Here is a 22,393-nt window from a genome sequence, read left to right as displayed (position 1 = left end):
CACTATTAGCTAAATGCATGGGTTTGGGTTTAGGAAAATAAGGCCCTGAGATGCCTATCTTTATGGGGCCATTGCCTAACTTGCAGCATTTGCAGTTTTTTTCCAGGTTCTTGGCATAAGTCGTTTCCTGTTCCAGGTGGACTTTGCGTACAACTGGATTTGGGGGATGCTGCAGCCTTGCATCAGTATTGGCCATTTTTCCTCCAGCCCCAATTGACCCCTTTTAATAAACAATGTTCGGTCGCTCCTGGTCCATGTCTGTTCTTTGGGAATGGCAGGGAGATTGTGGGTATAGACTTGAAACAGTGATTCACAATTTCTACACTCCATTTACAGAAACTCCATTTATAGAAGTTGGCTGTTTGTATATAATGGAGGAATTTGAACATCACTTGTGGGTATCCCATCTCTTTACAAACTGCCCAGTGGCCCCTCCCCAAGCTATTCCAGCTCCCGGGCCATTAAGTGACCAGCAAATTCAAGCCCTGGGAACTATGTTGCTAGTTACATATTATACTGTGAAACCAGAAAATCTACCTTTTAAGGGGCATGCTCTGCATTCATACCCACAGATTTCATTAACCCCTGACGCAGCCTAGGGGTTGGTTGAAGTGGGAGCCGGCCTTAAAGGGCCTAGCCCATAATTAGGGGTTTGTGGAAAGGTGTTGCAGAAGCTGTTCAAGGTGGGGTGGGCTTGGGCTCTGAGGCTTGGGAAGCCAAGGGTTCAGTACCTAATATTGAGTTCATACTACTTGTGTGCATAGCCAGAATATTGATGGCCACGGGAATGAGGTCTTCAGGGACAGGGCTTAACCAACATTTTTAGTTTACAATATCGCAAAATCTTAAAATACTGCTTCATAATGCTGGCCTTGCCAGATATCTTCAGCCCAGTAGGCTCATGCTGTCCTGAAGTTTTCCACTAGTCATTGACATGGTCTGAAGTTTCCTGGTTCACGTTCTCGGTGGAAATGGTGTGGGTCAGCCTGCAGGTTTCAGCCACAGTCCAGAGTTAAGGTGCAAAAACAAGGTTGCAAGGGGTGTTGGTGTGGCGATCGTTCAAAGTTGCACCAGCCTTCCAAACTGTCCCAGTAATTGAGAATAAGGTTATTCAGCTCCTGCACAGCTGGCATTTAAGCTAAACGCTTTGTCGTTGGGGGCTGTCTTACGCATTTTAAGATATTTATCCCCGTCCAACTAGACACCAGTAGCTTCCCCCCACACCAACATCCTCTGACACTGCCGTGTTGTTCCCCAGTGGGGACACAAAAATCACCCTCAGTTGTGAGCTGCTCTAGAATCTGGCCCTGCCCTGAATTCTCTCCAGGGCACCAACATTCCCAGACCTAAACCTCCAAGCTCCGTAGACCCTCAAGCAGCAAGGATTATCCTGCAGCGGATTTTCTCTTGAAGAGCTGGATTGTTGATTAACGGGTCCCGGGATGATCCTCCTCCATCCTGACTGCAAGAGAAGCAGCTGATGGAACCATTCAGCAGCCAATGTCCAAGTAAGGTTTCGTTACTCGAAGTGCTGCCAGACTTCTGTGGGTCACTTTATTCAGGTCTATTCCAAATAACCTGAGGACACAGAGGGAAATGCTTCAGGCCTCTGTTGTGGCATTCAACCCACCTATCAAGTCTACCATGCATTCTGCCTGCCCATTAAAATATGTAATTCTCAAGGGAGGGTGTAGCTCAGTGCCTAGCATGCATGAGGTCCTGGGTTCAATCCCCAGTACCTTCATTAAATAAATAAACCAAATTACCTGCCCCCTCCAAGAAAATTTTTAAATATGTAACTCCATGAACTAGGATTTCATTTGACACCGAGTCATATTGGGAAATAGGCTTACGCTAAGCTACACACCATTTTAAGTCCCTAACCTGTGTTTAACTCATTTAATTTGTAACCTTTTTCCCTTTCTTGGGTTTGGGAGCGGAGACAATTAGGTTTATTTATTATCATTTTTTAATGGAGGTGCTGGGGATTGAACCCAGGTCCTCGTGCTTGCCCACCACGCACTCCACCCCCAAGCTACACCCGCCCCCCTGCAGTAATCATTTTACAAAGATGCTACTATATTTTCCTCATTTTACAGACAGGGGTACTGAGGTGCAAAAAGGTTGAATAATTTACAAAAATATATCACAAAATTGGTAAGTGATGGAATTAGAATTTGAGACCAAGCAGAGTAATTAGAGATTCTCACTAAACTACAAGGGCCTCATTTGACAGATTAGGAAATAAATATTCAAGCTTTCTAGATTATTTGTTTCTCCAAGCTGGGTCTCAATTATTGACCTTTATTCCCTACTCCAAGCCCAGTGTCTGGCCTCCTCCAGAAGCAGGGCCCATCTCTCACCAGAGGACTCGGAGCTTGCAGCCAGGATGACTCAGCCTCTCGCAGAGCAGCCTGACACCTGTGTTGCCCAGGGCGTTGTTGGTCAGATAAAGCTCCGTGAGGGTCTGGTTGACCCCTAGGGTGGAAGAGATCTCCTCACATGCTTTGGCTGTGAGGCCGCAGCTGTCCAGCCTGTGGACGATAAGAAGCGGTTGGAGCAACGTCAGGAACCACTGTTGGAAAGTGTCGTTTTCACAGGGAATCAGGATGGTGTTTTGTAAGGATGCATTTATTATTACTATTATTATTTTTAAGGATCAATTTCAGAAACAGTGGAGTAGAACTGAACCAGTCCAGGTTAAGGGCGATGTAGTGATGGGGAGCATTTAACAAAGGCATTTTAAGGATGCTCCTCAATTAATAGTCCATCTATAATGGACATCTCTTAATTCTGCAGCCAAGTCCCCATTTTGCCTTCTGCAATTCTATCCCAATGTCTCATTGAAACCCCAGTCTCAGTCTACCTGGGTTAACACTGTCCTCTATCAGTGGATATAGGCTCCAGGCCTAATGTGGTTAGTTTCCATACGCCCAGCCACCCAAAACCAGTGAATCAGAACCATACTTTTCCTGGAGCTAACCTTAACTGATAATGGAGCCAATACAGCAATAAGTATAGAAGATAATGGAGATCAAGTATCTATATGCCTTGATCAAGCCATACCTGAAACCTAACCCTTTCAGTTACATAAGTCAATCAATGCTTTTTTTTTTTTTTTTTTTTTTTTTTTTCCCTTTTTCCAGACATCAGTATGACTTGGGCTGCCACCTGCCTGAACACTACGCCATCTGGTTCCCTTCGATTCCTATTCTGTCTTTTGTGTTTCCTTCCTGTTTTCTCTGCTGTTACACTAAAAATAAAAATAGGTAGCATTTATTGAAGACCTACTGTATAGTGAGAGTCTTATTAACAGCTTTACGTCTGATTTATCATTTATGCCCCTCAGCAACCTTTTGAAATAAGTCCTGTCATGGCTGGGATGTTAAATGGAAATATTTTCATCTTAGTTTGGCTGAGGCTGTGAGGCCATAGATTTGAGCTTCCAAAACGAGTTACAAGACAATAGTTCAGGACTTGCAAAGGAAGAGAAAAAACCAGTTTGGTGACCTATAATCACTCACATCACAGGTACAGAAGGGTCAGGAGTAGGACATATGGTGAGAGCTGGGGAGGGGGTTGTGCAAGGAGGTTGACCCAAATTATTCCACATTGGAAGACTGGGCAGTGAAGGCACCCCCCACGGGGTCCCCATCAGAACTCACATGCAACTCCCCACCCCCAAGAGAGGTAGCATTCGGATGTCTGCCAGACTGGGGGGATGGTACTAATATCCCAGAGGGACTCTAGCCACACCAGTTAAGGGGGAGATGCTGTCCCTAAGCCCCCACCTAAGTCCCCAGTTACCCAATGCCCCAGATAAGCAAGAGGCTCACAAATGGAAGACAATTAAAATAAAAACAAGTATGCCTCCAAAAACAGACTCACGGACGTAGAAAACAAACCATGGTTACTATCAGGAGGGATAAATTAGGGGTTGGGGATTAACAGACACACATTTCTATATACATAAAATAGATCAACAACAAAGACTGCACAGGGAGCTATATTTAATTTCTTGTAATAACATATAATAAAAAAGAATCTGAAAAGAAAAAAATATGTATGTATATGTATGTATACATATAACTGAATTACTTTGCTGTACACTTGAAACTAACACTGTAAATCAACTACATTCAATAAAAAATTTTTAAAAAATAGATAAGCTTCATCTCATTCTAAGTCTTGTCAGCTGGGGGCCAGGCTGGTTTTGGAAGAACAGAGGAGTGTTCATTATTTGCCTGGAATTTACACTGGGCCAGACTGAATTTTTTATTTTATAAAGGTTATGGAAAGGCTACAAATCTGCCCAAGTAAATGTCAAAGGAAAGGGGAGTTCTACAGAAGGTGTTTAAAGGCAACGACTGGAAGGGAAATTTTGGCATTTTACGTTTGTATTCCCACAGAGGACGAATTTGTCCACCACTTGTTGGCAATGGTTTTTCTTTCTACTTCTGGGCATATTGTATCTTCCAAAGTGATGGAGGGGGTAATCATTCAATGGAAAAAGCACAAAGACAGAAAAACGCTCCCACCCCAGGGGCCACCAAGACCAGAGGTCCTGACTCCCGGCCACTCACCACAGTTTCTGGAGCCTGCAGGTCGGGTGTCGTAGCCCCTCACACAGCAACCACATGCCGAGGTCTCCCAGGTCATTAAAACTCAGGTCCAGCTCCCGGAGATGCTGGTTGACCTGGAGCACAGCAGAGAGACCCTCGCAGGCTGCGGAGCTGAGCCGGCAAATGCCCAGCCTGGAAAGATACCAAGCAGCGATCAGAGCTGACCCATCCCTTTTGCACACATCTGCAGCTTCGGGAGTCAAAAGTGCAACTGTATTGTGTAGCATTGCCCGCCTAGTTTCCAGTGATTCCTGCGTGTCCTGAGACAGCTACCTGTGCCATGAAAACCCAAACTCCCCCTTTCTCCGTGTGTGTTAGTTTCCTCGGGTGACATGCAGGATCTGTGTAAATATGATTATTTACACGTGGCTGACCTGATTCTGCTGACCCAGGGGAAAGGACACAGGCTCAGCCGACGCGAGCCACGTTGGGGTAGCTGGACCAGTGCTTTCTCATATTTGCCTGGAAGGCTAAATGTCCATGAATAACTACGAAAATTTGCAAAAAAAAAAAAAGCAAAAGGAGTTTCCTAACAGTAGGGCATATTACAAATTGTAACGATTACAACTGGAATAGGAACAGAGACCAGTGGAAAGGAGAAAGTAAAACACCACATGGGAGAATGGTTTACAATAGAGTCAGCATTACAAGCAAGCAAGGAAAAGATACTTTATTAAATGGTGTTGCAAAAATTGAAGAAAAGTAAGTTGGATTCCACTTAACTACCCATATAAACATAAAAAGAAATTGAGCATATCTTTGCATTGGGAGAGGATTTCTTAGAAACGTCACAAAAATACATACCATAGATACACACTATGTATAAAATAGATAAACAACCACGTCCTACTGTATAGCACAGGGAACTATAGTCAATATCTTATAATAAACTATAATGGAAAAGAATCTGAAAAAGGATATATATATAACTGAATGTAAAAAGAATATACATATATACAACTGAATCACTTTGCTGTACACCAGAAAATAACACAACGTTGTAAATCAAGCACATTTCAATTATAAATAAATAAGTATATCATAGAAATATGTCTGGAGTTGACCTCAAAACATAGGGATTTCTATTTGTTGAAAGAATCTATGGACAAGTTGACAGATTGATGACCTTCTGAGAAGGCATTTCCAAAGTATGCAGTCGACAAAGGATTAATACCTAAAATACTTCAGGGAACATCTGCAAATCAACAAGACATAGAACACATACTAAAGAAATAGATAAACTACATGACCAGGCAGTCCACAGGATGGGGAAACTACAAAACCTGAGAAGCATGTGAACTGATGCCCCACGTCACTCATTATGAGAAGAAAAATACCATTTAAAAACATCCTACACCCATCGAGTGCTAAAAATGGGAAGCTGAATCATCATAAAAATATGGGGAAATAGGAGCTTTCTTAAACTGCTGCTTCTTTCTAGAGGACAATGTGGAATTATTTTGAGATATCAAGTATGCAAATTCAGTGTGATCCAGCATGTACCCCCGGGTGGAATCGGTACGAGGGTTCAAAAAGACACATGTACAAGAAGGTACATCACAACATTGTACACGGTTCTAGGGGTGGGGTTTGGGTGGATCGACAACATTTGATACATGCAAAGGATGGAACACAGACTGGTCTGAAGGAATAAATTAGACACGCTTATACCAACCTGAACAGATCTTCGAATAATAAAGATATGTTGGGAACAAAAAGAGACGTTGATGAGATGCAACATTTATGTAAAATAAAGACATGAATGCCTACAGCTGAGATCAGGGGAGGGCAAGGAAGCAGACAAAAAAAAAACAAAGGCGTGTGTGGGTCCATAGCGATACTGTGGCACCAGCTGAGAATTCTGAGCATTCTAATTACATGTACCGCAGTGCAAAAAGGAAATATTTAAAGGAGCAATAGAGAGGAAGGTCTGAAGAAATGGGACATAGATTTATCCTAATGCTCTAAACACAAGAAACACAATAGAAGCCACACTATGGCTCAATGTCTCAAAAGGAAAAAAAAATCTTTCAGAGCAAATGACATCAGGTAATTGATGATGCTACCGTAGGACCAAAAAAAAAAAAAAAAAAAAAAAAAAGACTTTCTGACTCTCCTTTGGGACTACAAAGAAAAAGAATTTTCTGAAAATTGACCATTGACAGCCTGGCTGCATTTTCTTTTTGTTTATTTGTTTTTTTCATCTGTGCATTTGTTTAGTCCTCTGTTCCCTCATTTTAAAATATATGTATAGAAAAATAACAAAAAAAAAGTTTTTTAAGATTAAAATTTTTTTAAAAAGAAAAAGAAAAAAATATGTATTTCTAAGCACTTCTGAGCCAGGTCTTTCTTATACCAGTCATTGGAATACAGAGTTGCAACAGCTCCTGCAATTTTGAAATACTGCACACGCACGCACACACACACACACACACACACACACACAGATACACAAATTACAAATTTTGATAAGTGATGCTGAGAAGTACAAGGTCAAATAGTATCCTAAAACTAGGAACCCAGACCTCATCTAGAGGTTAGGGGAGGTGTCCCTGAGGAATAAGACATTTGTTTTCAGTTCTAAGAGATGAAACAGGTGTTATCAGGGTAAAGGAAAAAAAGTTGAAATCAGAGGAGAAGTGCATTCCAGGAAGAAAGAACTGCTTGTGTAAAGGTCCTGTGGCAGGAAAACCTTTGAAAGGAGGCTAACATAGCTAGAGCTTAAGAGGGGAGCGAGATGGTCCCACTGAGCCCAGACAGGAGGGCAGGGATTGTGAATTTGGACCCTAGGATGGGGAGCAAAGCAGGACTCACCGGAGAGTCTGGAGTTTGCACTGGGGATGCCTGAGACCTTCACACAGCAGCAGCACCCCGGGGTCCCCCAGGTCATTCAGGCTTAGGTCCAGCTCCATTAGGCTCTGGTTCACACTGAGGGTGGAAGCCAGGTCTTCACAAGCAGCCACAGTGAGGTGGCAAATCTTCAACCTGCAGGAAATCCAGTTCAACATACGTTACGGAGTGCTTCCTGCACAACGCTAATTTTATCCTCCCTGCCCCCAATTTAAAAGTAATTGGTTTTCAAACAAACAACTTGTTTTAAAAATGGCCAAAGGCTTGAATAGACATTTCTCCAAAGACATACACATGGCCACAAATCACAGAAAAAGGTGCGCAGCATCACCAGTCACCAGGAAAAGGCAAATCAAAAGCACAGTGACATCTCACCTCATCCCCACTGGGATGGTGACTACCCAAAACCCAGAAAATAACAAGTGCTGGGGAAGATGTGGAGAAGCTGGAAACTTTGTGCACTAATGGGGATGTAACTGTAAACGTAAAATGGTTCGGCCACCAAGGGAAACAATATGTAAATATAAAATGTAGAATTTTGGAAATGTGAAATAGTTCGACCACCCTGGAAAACAATATGGTGGTTCCTCAAAAAAGCTAAAAATAACCATATGATCGGCCACCCCTCTCTCCCTCTTTGGAGATGGCCCACACTCTGTCTATAGAGTGTGTACCTACTTTTAATCTGAGCACCCAACCCCCACACCTCATGGCCTTTCTCTTACCTTTCAATGTATCTCTCTGAATAAATCTATCTTTACTAAAAAAAACAGAACAAAACAATATGATCCATCAACTCCACTTCTGGTTATATATCCAAAAGAACTGAAAGCAGGGGCTTAAAGAAATATTTGTATGCTAACGTTCACAGCAGTATTCAAAAGAGCCAAAAGGTGGAAGCAACCCAAGTGTCCATTAATGGATGAATGAATGGGTGAACAAAATGTATTATATACATTTGATTTATGAATGTATAAACATATATAATGGAATATTATTCAGTCTTAAGAAGGAACTTCTAACGCATGCTATAACACGGATGAACCTTGAAAACATCATGCTACGTGAAATAAACCAGTCACAAAAAGATACTGACTTGACGATTCCACTTCCGTGAGGTATCAGAGTAGTCAAACTCACAAAGGCAGGGTAGAACTCACCACAAGATTCGCAGCCTGCAGTCTGGGTGCCTCAAGCCTTGACCCAAGAGCCTCAGACCTGAATCCTCCAGTGCATTTCCTGTGAGATCCAGCTCCGCCAGGTGTCGACTGGTGCTGAGCACGGAGGCCATCTCCTGGCAAGCCCCTGCGTCCAGCTGACACTTCCTCAATCTTGGGAGGAAAGAGGCGTAGAAGAGGGAAGAGGGCGTCGTCTGGCTACTCTGTGTCCTGATGGCGCCGCCCTGGCCCACTTAATCACCCAACATGAACCCACACGTATCACTAAAGCTACAGAGATGAACAGGACTTTGTCATTTCCAGCAAGGAGAATCTTGTCTAATAAGACAAACGGGTGAGCCATGATGACCCAATGTAGGGGGTGCCCCTGAGGCAAGACAGCACCATGGTTCTCATGGGGTCTCTAGATCTCAGCAACCTGCGTTCACATCCATACCCACCCCACCCCCACCTCCACCCCACCACACCGCCAAGCCCGGGACCGCAAGTGAATTTTCATCTGGTCTCAGTTTCATGTTATGTGCACCACGTGGCCATGTCTCAGGGTCACTGACTGTCAAACTAAGGCAGTAATAGTGCCTACCTCCTAGGGTTGCTGTGCGGATTACATAACTTACTAAAGGGAGCGGCTGTGGAACCAGCCCTACACGTGGTTAGCGCTCCGTCAGTGGGAGCTACTGGTTGTTAAAACTACCGTGGTGAGGCGGGAGGGTAACAGCTCAGTGGCGGAGTGCATGCTCGGCATGCACAAGGTCCCGGGTTCAACCCCAGTACCTCCACTGAAAACAGAAGAAAAAAAGTGATGTTCAGAAATGTGGTTTGAGGGGGGAGGGTATAGCTCAGTGGTAGAGCACATGCTTAGCATGCAGGAGGTCCTGGGTTCAATCCCCAGTACTTCCCACCCCCCCCAAAAAAACAATAAATAAACTTAATTGCTGCCCCCCCTAAAATATTTAAAATTTTAAATAAATAAATAAATACAAATGTAAGGGAAAAAAAAAAGAAACGTGGTTTGCACGGTGCAATAAGCAGGGTGTGGCTTCTGGGTAGGCAGGGAAATACTCAGAGTCAGAAGAGGTGAAAAAGAGGCTCTCCAAAGGGCAGAGTGTCCAGGGCAGGGGTCTAGGGTCTTGGGTCTAAGGGCAGCCCTAATTCGAGGCAGAAGTTTGGGGATCAGCATTTGGGGAGATACTTCAAGCCCCGGGGGAGAACAAGGTGGCCCCGGAAGACCTGTTCCGGGGGGCTGGAGACTCACTGCAACATCTGTAGCCTGCACTTGGGATGCCGGAGCCCCTCGCAAAGCAGCTTCATGCCCGGCCGCCCAAGATCGTTGCCGCTCAGGTCCATCCTTACTAAGTGTTTGTTGGCTGTCAGCGCGGCGGTGAGGTCCTGGCAGGCAGAGCTGGAAACTCGGCACCGCTTCAACCTGGGATGGAAAGGAGAGAAAAGCCACGGGGTCTCCTCTGTGGTCAGTCTGTTCAATCTGCCCCTTGTCCCTTCTCTCTCTCCTTTTTTTGGCCTGTACCTATTTCCCCCTTTTTCTAAAGGAAAAGAAAGGAGATCAGGGGTCTCCGGGGGCTGAGGCGAGGCAGATCGGAGGAGTGACTGTGAATAGGCATGCTGCTCCTTTTTGGTGTGTGATGAAAATGATCTGGAATTAGATCGTGGTGATGTTTGCACAATCTTGTTTGCTTTTTGTTTTGTTTTGTTTGGTGGTGGAGATAATTAGGTTAATTTTATTTGTTTTTATTTTAAGGGAGGTACTGGGAATGGAACCCAGGACCTTGTTCATGCTAAGCATGCGCTCTACCACAGGGCTGCCCCACCCCCTGCACAATCTTGTGAATATACTAAAACAAAACAGAACAGCACTCAGTTTTCTGGTGTATGAATCACATCTCATTTTTAAAAATAAAAGAAACAAGAGTAATGTAAATGTTTTGGTGCTTGGCAGTCAAGGAAATGCTTTCAAAGAGGCTGCATTTATGAGAGGAACTCAAGACCTCTCTCATTCACTCTTCTCCATTTCTTTTCTCCATCACTACAAGAAGAGAATTAAGTTAAAAAATGAAGTCATTAGGGTGGACCCTAGTGCAGTGTGACGGGTGTCCTTATGAAGAGAGGAAATTTGGACACACACGCACACAGAGGACATGTGAGGACACAGGGAGAAGGTGGCCATTGCTTCTTAAGGAGAGAGATCTCAGAAGAAACCAGGCCTGCCCAGGCCTTGATCTCAGCCTTCTGGCCTCTAGAATTGTGAGAAAATCACAGTCTGTTGTTGCAGTCACCCACTCTGTGGAACTGCGTTGTGGGACCCTGAGTAAACCAGCACACCACCCTACGTTCTTTCTGGCTGAGCCCCGTGGGATGCAGCAGCAGGGCCACCAGACGTGCACAGAGCAGCCCAGACTCACCTCAGATTCTGAAGTTTGCAGTTGGGGTGTCTGAGTCCTTGACAGAGCAGCTTCACCCCCTGGCCCCCTAGGGCATTGCTGTACAAAACCAGCTCCACGAGGTTGGGATTGGTGCTCAGGGCAGAAGCAAGCTGTTTGCTGTAAGCATCTGGTAAGACGTTTCTCTCGGGTCTGCATGAAGGGAAGATAGGATGGTCGCTTTACCAAGATGGTGTCTGGCCCTTGCATGTCACATCACAATTTATGAAGCATTTTGCCATCTTTGTTCTTTTTTTGTAATAAATGAAAGATATTTATTTTAATACTTATACTAGTGGTCCTCAAACTTTTTTTCTTTAGTTTGTTTATTTGACGGAGGGGTAATTAGGTTTGTTTGTTTATTTATTTATTTAATGGAGGTACTGGGGACTGAATCCAGGACCCTCTTCCACTGAGCTATGCCCCCACCCCGCTTGCCCATTTATTTACTATTCTTTATCTATCTTCCCTCTCATCCCGATGTTTGCTCTGGCAGGGGCAACGGCTGGCTTGTTCACACAGTCTTCAGTCTATAAAAAAGTGCACAGGGTAAATGTGGGGAGGGTGTAGCTCAGTGGTAGAGTGCATGCTTAGCATGACCGAGGTCCTGGATTCCATCCCTAGTACCTCCATAAAAAATAAAAAATAAATAAGGAAATAAACCTAATGTTAACTTTAAAAAATTAATTAAAATTAAAAATTTTTTAATTAAAAAAATTTTTTTTCAATTTGCTCATCATCACCCGGCCCATAGCTTTGGAGAAACTCAACCGCCCCACAAAGATTAAAAAAAAGAAGAAAAAAAAAGTGCCTGATCCACAGATATAAGGCCCTTGATAATATTTGTTGATTGAACACATTCTCCTTGACACGGGCCCCAATTTAGTCCTGATGAGTGTGGTTTAAGAGCAAGAAAAACACTTGGACACCTCTGACATTGGGGCCCAGAGCATTCTTTATGGTGGAGGCTGTCCTGTGCATCTTAGGATGTTTTTACAGCGTCTCTGCGAGCATCCCTCCGATCTCGCCTAACTGTGACCACCAAATATTTCTCCAGATATTGCCCAATATCTCCTGCGGTGGGGGCAAAGTCCCCCTAGGCGAGAACAGGAGCATGAGCTTGGACCGAGAGCCCCAGCAAGTACTCACAGCTGCGCGGGAGGCGCCTGGGGCCATCTCAGCCCGTCTTCCCCATCCGCGTTGTAGGCAGCCCCGTACAGCTGAAGCACCTGAGCGCTCCTGCAGCTCTGCGCACAGAACGAGGAAACCATGTGTTCCATCTTGGTGGAGACATTGCTGACCACGACCACTTGGAAGTGGCTCAGGGCTTGTTGGATAAATTCCTCCTCCTGGAGCTCGTACAGACAGCTGAAGAACTCCAGGGAGCCCTGCTTCAGGGTAGGACCCTCGCTCCGAGCTTTGCTTTGGATCCACTCCAACAGTTCCACCTTGATGTGAGGCGAGACCTTCCAGCAAAGAGTCTTCTCCAGGTAGCTCCTCGTCTCCTCATTCAGGAGTCCGAACAGGAAGCGCACGGTGAGGGCCAGGAAACTCCGTTCCGAAAACCCGTATTCAGCCAGCAGCCGCCTGACGCTGCGCTCTGGGCCGGGCCCCCCCTCCCCATCATCCAGGACGTAGTACATAGCGGCGAAGAATTCCTGGAAACTCAGGTGGATGAAGCCGTAGAACTTCTCACAGTTGATGTCCTTCTGGAAGATGTTCATGTTGAGGAAGGAGGAGACATCCGCCGCATCTAGGCCGTGCTTCCGGAGGTCCTGCTCCTCAAACAGGATCTTCTGATTCCAGAGCCCGTCCGCCGCCAGGGAGCACAGCCCTCTGTGGTTGGGCGGGGACTTCAGGGTTGGGGTCCCCGGCTTGGGTTGCATCAAACTCAGAAGGTAGAGCATGTACACGGCAGTCGTGGTCCTGGACGTCTGGCTTAACAGCCCCCCACCCTCCAGCTGCTGCTTGAGGCAGGTGCAAACCACCCAGCACACCATGGGGACGAAGCACAGGGTGAAGAGGGGCTCGTTGTCCCTCACGAAACTGAAGGCTTGGCCGGCCTGCTCCTCGCTGTGGAAGTACTTGTAGAAGTACTCCCTCCTTTCTGCCTCGGAGAAGCCCAGGATCTCCACGTGCCTGGGGTGCTCGAGCAAGCCGTGGAGTTTCTCCAGAGCCGTGGGCCGCGTGGTGATGAGCAGAGACAGCTTGGGCAACAGCTTCTTCCGAATCAGGCTGCTAAGGAGAACCTCCGTGGGCCGTTTCTTCTCCCAGCAGAGGCACCAGGGGCCCTGCGGGTCGTGGAAAGATGGCTTGAGCTTGTCAAAGCCGTCGATAATGAAGAGGAGGCGCTCAGGAGCCCGGACAAGGTCCCGGAGGGGCACACTGGGCTCAGGCCAGCAACTGGCGATGAGGTCTTGCGCGCTCCTCTCTGTGGTACCTTGGTTCATCTCCCTGCAGTTGATGTAGAAGAGATAATCAAACCTGTCTTGGAAGAGTTTCCCATCCGCCCAGTCCAGCATCACCTTGTGGGCCAGCATGGATTTGCCCATCCCGGCCGCGCCCTGCAGGACCACGGTGCACGGCGGCTCCGGGCGCTCCTCGTCTGGTTCAAAGAGGGCCTCCATCTGGATGAGGCTGGCCTGGTGGCCTGCAGTTCTCGCATGTCCCCGGCCTGTGTCCAGAAGCTTCTGCTGGGCCCACATGGGATTTGCGTGTTCCTTCACCAGGAGGAGCCGCGTGTACCGGTGGCTGAGGTTGACGCACTCGCCGAGGCGCGCGTTGCGGTCTTCCATCAGCCGGAATTTCCTGCGGACGTAGTCCCTGTAGGTTTCCCGGGGATCTGACGGACAGGAATGGAGGACCGTGGAAGACTCATCAGCAACCTTCAATGAATTCACGAGTTACAGCAAACTGTGGCCTAGCGTCCTGCAATAGCCTTGGGAGAGTTTTCTAGATGGAGCCTGAGAACCTTGGGGCTTCCCTATAAAGGTCTTGAAGGAGGATTAATAAAATTGCAATAGAGAATAACCTTTGTTCTGTTGGAGGTTTACAGGGACACCACGGCCTGACCCACACTGACGGTTGTAAGAATAAAGAATGCCTGCGGCAAGAAGTTTGCAAACAACCAACCACAACCCCTCCCTTGTTTTTTGTATAAAAGGAGCCTGTATTCTGACTAGAGCAGAATGGTTCTCCAAGACATGAGTCTGCCATCCCCTTTCCGAATAAAGTCTCTATTCCTTGCCACAACACCTCGTCTCCCGATTTATTGGCCTGTCCTGTGGCGAGCAGACCGAGTTTGGACTCGGCAACAAAACGGCCGCACTTAGGCTAACAGATCACTTGTCCGTATGCTCACCCTTAAAACAGTCAGCTGACCTGACTGACCGGCTGCTACTCACAGCTCCAGGCCCACTGTTAAAACTAAAGCTACTCACCTTACTGTTTCTACTTTAGTCCAGTCATCAAAAGCTATAATCGTGCTTGGTCTCTGAGTCAATACCCAGGGAGAAGGTCACAGGACTGTAACCTTACAAAATAGCCTGAATTACCAAGAAGACCACACCATGAGATCTAACCTCTGGCCTCCATAGAATTGGTCGCCTGGAGGCATCATGACGCCATTCTGAGTCTTCTGATGAGAAAATGATTCTGCTGATTGTTCTGCTTTATTGTTTGAGCTCTGGCTGTCTACCCACCCCACCCCACCCCCAAAGTGGGTTCACAGTTTTGAAGGCACCAGCCTGCTGTGAGTCCCCTTTGCCCGGCAAAGCAATAAAGCTGCCTCGTTTTTTTTCTAAGCTCCAAGACCTTGTCTCTGGGTTATTTGGCTCGTCAGGGATGGGGGCCGATCTTTTGGCAACAGTCTTCCCTTCTGATGGGAAGCAGAGGCATTAGCGTGGGAACAGCTGTAATGCACAGTACTCTCCTTGCTGCTCAAACAGCGGTGCACGGACCGGCAGCGCTGGCCTCACCATTCGGGCTGATGGAAGACGCAGTGCTGGCCTAGAGGAACCGCCAGCCTCAGCTATCGCTAAGGAATGCTTAAATGCCATCCTGAGCCCACCTCGGAGCTGGTTGGAAATGCGAAATCTTGAGCCCTACTCCCCACCTCCTAAATCAGAAACTGCATTTCTAAGGAGATCAGCTGCGTGATTTGCATACATGTTGCTCCCAAGTTTTCTCTGCCCCCTTGGAAAAAAGGTAGATGTACATCGACACATTTGTGTCCGTTCTACAAATCCTTTACTTAAAGTCTCTTTGGGAAAGTCCACTTGGTATAATGTCTTGAATAATCTAAAACAGTCTTGAGTCCCACCCAGCCTTGCCCTTTGCGAGGTCTGGAGATAGTCCTTGTTGTCACAACTTGTGGGGGGGGGGCTACTGCCATCTAGTGGATAGAGGTCAAGGATGTTGTTCAACGTCTTCCAGTGCACACGACAGTCCCCCACCACAAAGAATGATCCAGCTCAAAGTGTCAACAGAGCACCCAGAGAAGTGCCTCACTCACCACTGGCCATCCTCCTCCGCCCACACACACAGCCTTCCTGCCGCACACCCTGGCAGCATCACAGGGAATCCCGGGCGATCACCTGCACTCCTTCTGCTCCAGCATCAGTCTACAAGCCCTGCCTTTGTCTCCTTTGAATCTTTCTGTCCCCTCCCCTCTCCTCCATCTACAAGACCCCGTGTCCTAGCTGATCTCTCGCCCTCTTCTCACCTCCTGTAGACTCCCATCTCCAGTTCATTCCCCTGAATCTAACCCCTACACCAACCCCAAAGGGGAACGTTTCAGACCCACCTTTGACCCTGTTCCTCTCCTGGGCAAAGCCCTTTCATGCTCCCATTGTCCTCCTGACAAAAATCTAAGCTCTTCAGAGCATTCACGGCTGTTGCCTACCTTCCTCGCCTCCTCCGCAGCCACTCTCCCAGTGCCCTGTCACGACAGTCCCACCCAATCTGCATTCCTCTCAGTCCCTTGCTCCACAAGTCTCCTGTGGTGAAAACCATTCCCCTAACTGACGACCACTGCTCTAAAACACGTTAGAAAAAGGACACCTGAGAAGTGGGGGGGGGGGGGGTACGGATGCTCTGCTTCCATATAAGTGAGAAAATTGAGGCTCCAAAGGCGGGAATAACTTGTCCAAGACTGCCTGGCTGGTAGGTGGTAGAAATGAAAACGCAAACTTAGTCCTCCGACTCCAGGCTGTTAATCCCTCCCGCCTGCTGGTCGCTTTAGCCTTGAGCTGCCCGGTGCAGCAGCCACTGCCCCACAGGCTGCTGAGCACTTGGCACGTGCCTCGGGCGATTTAGGGACTGGATTTTCAATGTTTATTTTTATTAACTTTATTTAATGCATATGTAAATTGAAAACCTAGCACTTGCTTCTGTGATTGAAAACCTTGCAAGCAGTTGGGAAACAACTTGAGGATATGAATCTACTTTTTCAACTCTCATTTTTGTGAACTCTAAATAGGGATCAGGTACTTTCAGTGAAAATTTAGAATTTGAAATAAGATGTGTTGTAAGTGTAAGAGACACTGGACTTTGAAGACTTAGTACCAAAAAAAAAAAAAAAAAGAATGAAATATAAAGTAAGTACAGCACAGGGAACTATATTCAATATCTTGTAATAACCTATAATAAGAAATATGAAAAAGGATATATATGTATAACTGAATCACTATGCTGTACACCAGAAACTAACATAACGTTATAAATCAACTATACTTCAAAACCAAAGCAAAATAAAATTAAAAAAATGTAAAATATCTAATTAATAATGTTCCATATTGACCACATGGTAAAAGGCTAATATTTTGGATAAATTGGGTTAAGTGAAATATTTTTTTAAAATTAATTTCACTTGATTGTTTTTACTTTTTTTTACTAGAAGATTACAAATGAAAAATGTGGCTCACATCCTATTTCTACTGTGCTGATTTAGAGCTTCCCAAATCATTATTTCATTTGATGTTTCCAGAAACGGAGGAAGGCAGACACGGTACATTTTACAAATGGGGAAACTGAGACCCAGGTCCAGAGTCAATGACTCATCAAAAACCACATGATGAATCTACGCAAGGGAGCAGATTAGGATCCCTGGGGTTGGATTCTAGATCCAATGCACTGAAGATGCCCTTGAAAGAGTGTGAGTTGAGAATCATTGGTGTTTTATTGTTGACAGGGTGACTCTGCACCCAACGGCTCACACCCGTTTCTTCCTCGCCAACAATCCTGATTCTGTTCAAGTGGTGGGTGTTCATCCCTTGAGTGCAGTGAAGCTGTCCCTTCAGAAGCCCCAGGGGATGAACTGTGATCTTGGACCACCAGTCACGGACATGTGCCCCAGTCCTGACCAATGAGTTACAGTTACGGACATTCACTGCGAGGGTTTTATTCCTGGATACAATGACAATGTCTTGAGGAAGAAAGCCCTTTGTCTGCCCTCTCCCTTTTTTTTTCCCTGCTTGGAATTCACTTTTGTATGAGATAGTTTGGTTGACATTTTGCAACCATGAGGTGACAAGTCTTAGGAAAACTGAAACATCGGAAGTTGGGGCTTTAATGATGTCATTAATCCGCCACATGAATTCTGCAACCACTCACCCCAAGACTTCTTGTTATAGGCAAACATTAAATAAATGCCCTTTCCACTTGCTTTCCTTTCAGTCTGATACTTGTAACCTGAAGCATTGCCATGGATGCATGGCTTCTGGCTCACCTTTTCTTGGTGTTTCAGGGAAGACTTCCAGAAAGCATGCTGACTGGCTCCCCAGTGAGGACAGGCCACCAGATGGAGGGTCTGGAAGGGAAATTACAAATTACAAGCCAGCTGACATCACAGTGGTAACTTAAAATCAGCTATGCTAGGAGAACTGACACCACGAACTTGCATTCTTTGAAACATCTTTTATACCTGTGTATCTGGCACATTTTTAAATTCAATACCTATTTATTGAACATCTTCTATTCTTTCATGAATTCCCCCCCCAAATCTTAATTAAGTACTTAAGTATGAAAAGTGGGGTTTCCAAGCCAGCCAGGGTAGTTGAGGGTGAAGGGCAGGAGGAGGAGGGAGAAAATGAGGAAAGAATTCACGGTGGGGGGAGGGTACAGCTCAGCGGTAGAGCGTGTGCTTAGCATACACGAGTACCTCCTTCCAAGTACCTCCATTAAATACATACATACATACATACATACATACATACATACATACATACACCTAATTACCCACCCCCCAAAATAAAACAACAAAAAAGATAATAAAAATAAAATAGTTGGGAAAAAAAAAACGGAGAAGGTAGTGCCTTCAAGTTTCTGATAGGCGAATAAGAATTTTCCTGGCAGAGAAAACAGAGGGAGGGGACCCCAGATAGAACAGCATGAACAAAGGCCGGAGTGAGAGGGGGTGGGGGTGGGGGTGAGTTCGAGGCAGGTCTTGCGAGCTCAGCGATCATCAGGAAGCAGAAGGGACCTGGGGGGCTGCAGCCTTGGCAGCCCCATCACCTCCTTACCCCTCACCAGGTCCTCTCTCTGTCCTCTCTCCCACAGGTCCTTCCGGTTGATCCGCTCAAAGATGCTCAGAGTCAGCAGCCAGGCCTGCCGGACCCCACAATGTGCAGCAAGCAGCTGGGCCATCTCCAGGGGACCCGCGGGCTCCATCCGCCCCCAGGGGATCCTGCCCTCCCCGATCTCTGCCGCAGTCCCCAGGTACAACTTGAACTTCTTCAGCTCCGCAGCCTCCAGTTCCTCCAAGTAGGCGCAGAGGCGACAGAGGCCGTTCCTGAGCGGCGTTGCGGGCATGAGGGCGCCGTGGACGCGGAGGAGAGAGGCTGGAAGCTGGGATGTTTCTCTCCCCGGGACGAGCGATGCCACATGCTCACCACGGACCATCGCAGGCAGAGGCATGAAAGAGAGGAAAGGCTTCTGTTGAAATAGTGCTTCCTCCCCTTTCAGTTCCCGCCTGCCCTGCCCCGCTCACCAACCACTTTGAAGAAGAGGAAGTTGGGAGTGATTGGGAAATCGCAGGGGGCAAGCGACTGGTCAGACTTTCCTTTCTGTTCCCTCGGACCCGCTCCCTTGACCACTCACTCACTCTCTTTCCTTTGTCCTCCCTGCTGTTTTCCTGGCCTCCCCGTGTCTGCGGTAGATAACTGCCAGAATAGTTACTACCCCCCCGTGGGAGAATTAGACCTCCTTTCCTTGGGTATCAGGCTGGCATGAGTTACTGCCATTAGCCAATCGAATGGGAGCCAACGGTATTGTGAAATGTGGGCCAAAATGAGCAGATTTCTCTTGCAGATATTTTCTCTTATAGATGAGGAGATAGACGCCCAGAGAGGCACATGGATTCTCCAACATCACACAGTTAAACAAGAACAGAGCTAGACATTGGATCTCCTTCAGCCCACCAGGCTGCCCTCTGGTGAATTAAAAGGACAATCTGGAGAAGGATGCTCCCCAAATGGTTATCAGTTGTTCCTGCTGGGGCGAGATTTAGGTGGGGTAGGGAGAAAGGAAGGATTTTATAACTGTGTAGTGTTTAAATTTCTTAAAATAAGTATGAAACACTTCTATAAGTAAAGTCTACAAAATCATACATGAATACACTCATATTTATATTTTAGATTAGAGCCCACTCTAATGACATCACTTAACCTTAATTATCTCTTTAAGGCCCTATCACCAAATGCAGTTGCATTCTGATGTTGTGGGGTTAGGATTTCAACATGTGAATTAAGAACAGGGAGACACATTTAACCTGTAAGAGCTGTGGCCATCATTTGCTTCCCAGCAGCTAAAGCAGTGTCTGGAATACAGTACGTGCTCAATTATATTAGATGAGATATTTAATGAATGAATCACATTTACATGTAATATTTATGTGACCCAAGAGGAATTTTTTTTTTTTTTATTTATACCAGAAATTATCAAAAGGAGTGCCCAGTATCTCTTTGGGGAAATTTTTTTTTTGTTGTTAAACTACTTGAAATGAAAAAATTAGACTTAAACATTTTATTTACTTATTTTGTTTATGGGTTGTTTTTTGCAGGGTGCTTTTTGAGGGGGTAGTAATTAGGTATATTATTTATTTGTTTAGATGGAGGTTCTGGGGATTGGACCCAGGACTTCATGCATGCTGAGCTATACTCTCCCCCCAGAAATTAGGCTTTAAAGGCATGTCTCATCTATGAGTGGTGCTGACTGGATCATTATGCATGAGAAAGGAAATACAGAGAGAAATTGGGAAGAGGAGAGAGAAGAGAGTGGGGAGGGGAAGGGGGTCAAAGGATTCTGTGAGATGAGAATACTTTCCCTTGATCCGATCTCTGACTTTCATATGAAAATCATGAAATGATTGATGTAGGAGGATGTCTTATGGAAAGTTGTGAAGGATTTTTTAAATTGTTATTATTGGCCTTGTTTGATTAGGGGTATAAAACGGTTGGCAGAAGCAGGAGACAGAGCAAAGCATGAACATGTTATTTCACCAGAATTCATATAAGTGGTGGCTCCTATAGGCAGCAGGGAGCCCGTGGATATTTCTGAGCACAGAAACAATGTGAAGAAAGTGTTTTGGGAGATGACTGAGGTTCTGCTGTCTTTCCAGGGACAGTGGCGCAATGCAGACATCCGCCAGGCTTGACACATCCCTCTCCCCGCCCACCCCAGCGCCTCAGCACTTTGCTGGCTTGTGAGTCTAGAAAAGTCACCTAACCTTCCTTCTAAACCTCTAAGGGCTTGGCAAAGAAGTGAAGAAACAGGACACAGCGTAAGTCCTTACACAATCTATGTAAACTGGGAATTTCAGAGATGAGGTGTTTGGCTCCGACCCTTAAATGTGACATACTTTATTTTCAGTTGAAGTATAGTCAGTTACAATGTGTCAATTTCTGGTGAACAGCATAATGTCCCAGTCATGCATATATATACATATATTCGTTTTCATAAATGTGACATACTTTAATTTTCTTTTTAAAAATTTTTTAAGTTAAAAAAATTTTTTTTAACTTTAATTAAAAATTTTTTTTAATATACTTTAATTTTCTACTCTCATTTCCCTCTTTCCTCAGCCACCATCGCCTCTGGAAATCTACGTATTCAATTGCTATTGCTGCTGGAAGACAGGTGAGGACAGATACCCTGGAGGGAAAGGGAGGGATCTGTGAGGGGCAGTAATGTTTTCTGGACTCAGAATACAGCTGGACTCATATATAAAGAACCTAGCTATAGAAGTTAAGGAGCCAGCAAGGAGGGTGTAGTTCAGTGGTAGAGCTCGCTTAGCAATCATGAGATCCTGGGTTCAATCCCCAGTACCCCCATTAAGTAAATAAATAAACCTAAGTCCCCCCAACAAAAAAAAATTTTTTTAAAGAAGTTAAGGAATGGAACTGGGGTTACTGATCATTTCTGGGTACAATCTCAAAATCATGTCCCCAGTCAGTGTTTCTCCAACTCAAATGTGCCTGTCAATCACTGGGAGATCTTACTGAAATAAAGACTCTGATGCAGTGGGTCTGAGGTCCTGCATTTCTAACAGGCTCTCAGGTGGTGCGGCTGGTCCAAGTTCTTTGCGAGGAGCCAAATTTCAGTAAAGGACAACCCTCATGAAATGTCTTCAGAAGGTCTCAGTAGAGAGCAGATGTGAAGAAATAAATAAAAGGGATTTATATGAATGAAAAAAAAATGTGAGGGGGGAGGGTATAGCTCAATTGGTAGAGCACATGCTTAGCATGCATGAGGTCCTGGGTTCAATCCCCAGTATCTCCATTAAGTAAATAAATAAATAAACCTAATTACCTCCCCCCTCAAAAAAAAAAATCAAAAAACAAACAAACAAAAAAACCCAAAACAACAACAACAACAAAACAAACAAACAAAAAAAAATGTGGGGTAACTTTTGGACTTTCTAAGTCCTTGGAGTTGAAAGTTTCAGGTGCCAAAGGTGCCTGAGCTGCTCTCTGGGTGACATTCATTTAAGCAATTATTCAGCACCCACTGTGTGCTGCTCTTCAAGGTGCCAGAGACAGTCCTTAAAGGATGAACAAATTCTCTGCCTTTATGTGTTTTGTTATCTAGTAGAGATGACAGACAGACACAAATCAACAAATACATAGGCTTTTGTGTTTCAGATCATGACACATACTACGATGGGAAAAAATACAGGGTAGAGAGTTGAGGAAGATTTGCAGAGGGCGTGATGCATGAAGGGAGTCTTGAAGGATGAGAATACTTCAGCAGAGGAGGGGCGACCACCTGTGCAGGTCACAGGACTGGGTTGACAATGTGGGGGGTGGGGGAA

General features: G+C 45.6%; 1 protein-coding gene across 2 annotated transcripts; it reads right to left on the bottom strand.

Annotated features, from left to right (window-relative positions):
• Nucleotides 1-329: 329 nt before the first annotated feature.
• On the bottom strand, nucleotides 330-22,133 carry NLRP12 (NLR family pyrin domain containing 12). Of its 2 annotated transcripts, none has more exons than XM_010961832.3 (10): nucleotides 18,606-22,133; nucleotides 17,813-17,893; nucleotides 12,235-13,927; nucleotides 11,068-11,238; nucleotides 9,906-10,076; nucleotides 8,633-8,803; nucleotides 7,437-7,607; nucleotides 4,584-4,754; nucleotides 2,364-2,534; nucleotides 330-1,578 (listed from the first exon to the last, which is right to left on the bottom strand). In XM_010961832.3, the coding sequence occupies exons 1-10, from the start codon at nucleotides 18,997-18,999 to the stop codon at nucleotides 1,491-1,493; spliced, it is 3,282 nt and encodes a 1,093-aa protein (XP_010960134.2). In that variant the 5' UTR covers nucleotides 19,000-22,133; the 3' UTR covers nucleotides 330-1,490. The 2 variants fall into 2 exon arrangements, with proteins under 2 accessions (XP_010960134.2, XP_074225251.1); XM_074369150.1 differs by having other exon boundaries at nucleotides 18,613-18,749.
• Nucleotides 22,134-22,393: the final 260 nt, after the last annotated feature.

This window comes from Camelus bactrianus, chromosome 9, assembly GCF_048773025.1.
Source record: "Camelus bactrianus isolate YW-2024 breed Bactrian camel chromosome 9, ASM4877302v1, whole genome shotgun sequence".
Classification (NCBI taxonomy): domain Eukaryota; kingdom Metazoa; phylum Chordata; class Mammalia; order Artiodactyla; family Camelidae; genus Camelus; species Camelus bactrianus.
This window is presented reverse-complemented; position numbering and strand designations above follow the sequence as displayed.

Coding starts and splice junctions, on each gene's coding strand:
- NLRP12 (XM_010961832.3), bottom strand. CDS start 18,999: ATGCCTCTGCCTGCGATGGTCCGTGGTGAGCATGTGGCATCGCTCGTC. Junction 17,894..18,605: donor GAGAGAGGACCTGGTGAGGG/GTAAGGAGGTGA, acceptor TTTCCCTTCCAG/ACCCTCCATCTGGTGGCCTG. Junction 4,755..7,436: donor TGCAAACTCCAGACTCTCCG/GTGAGTCCTGCT, acceptor GTATCTTTCCAG/GCTGGGCATTTGCCGGCTCA.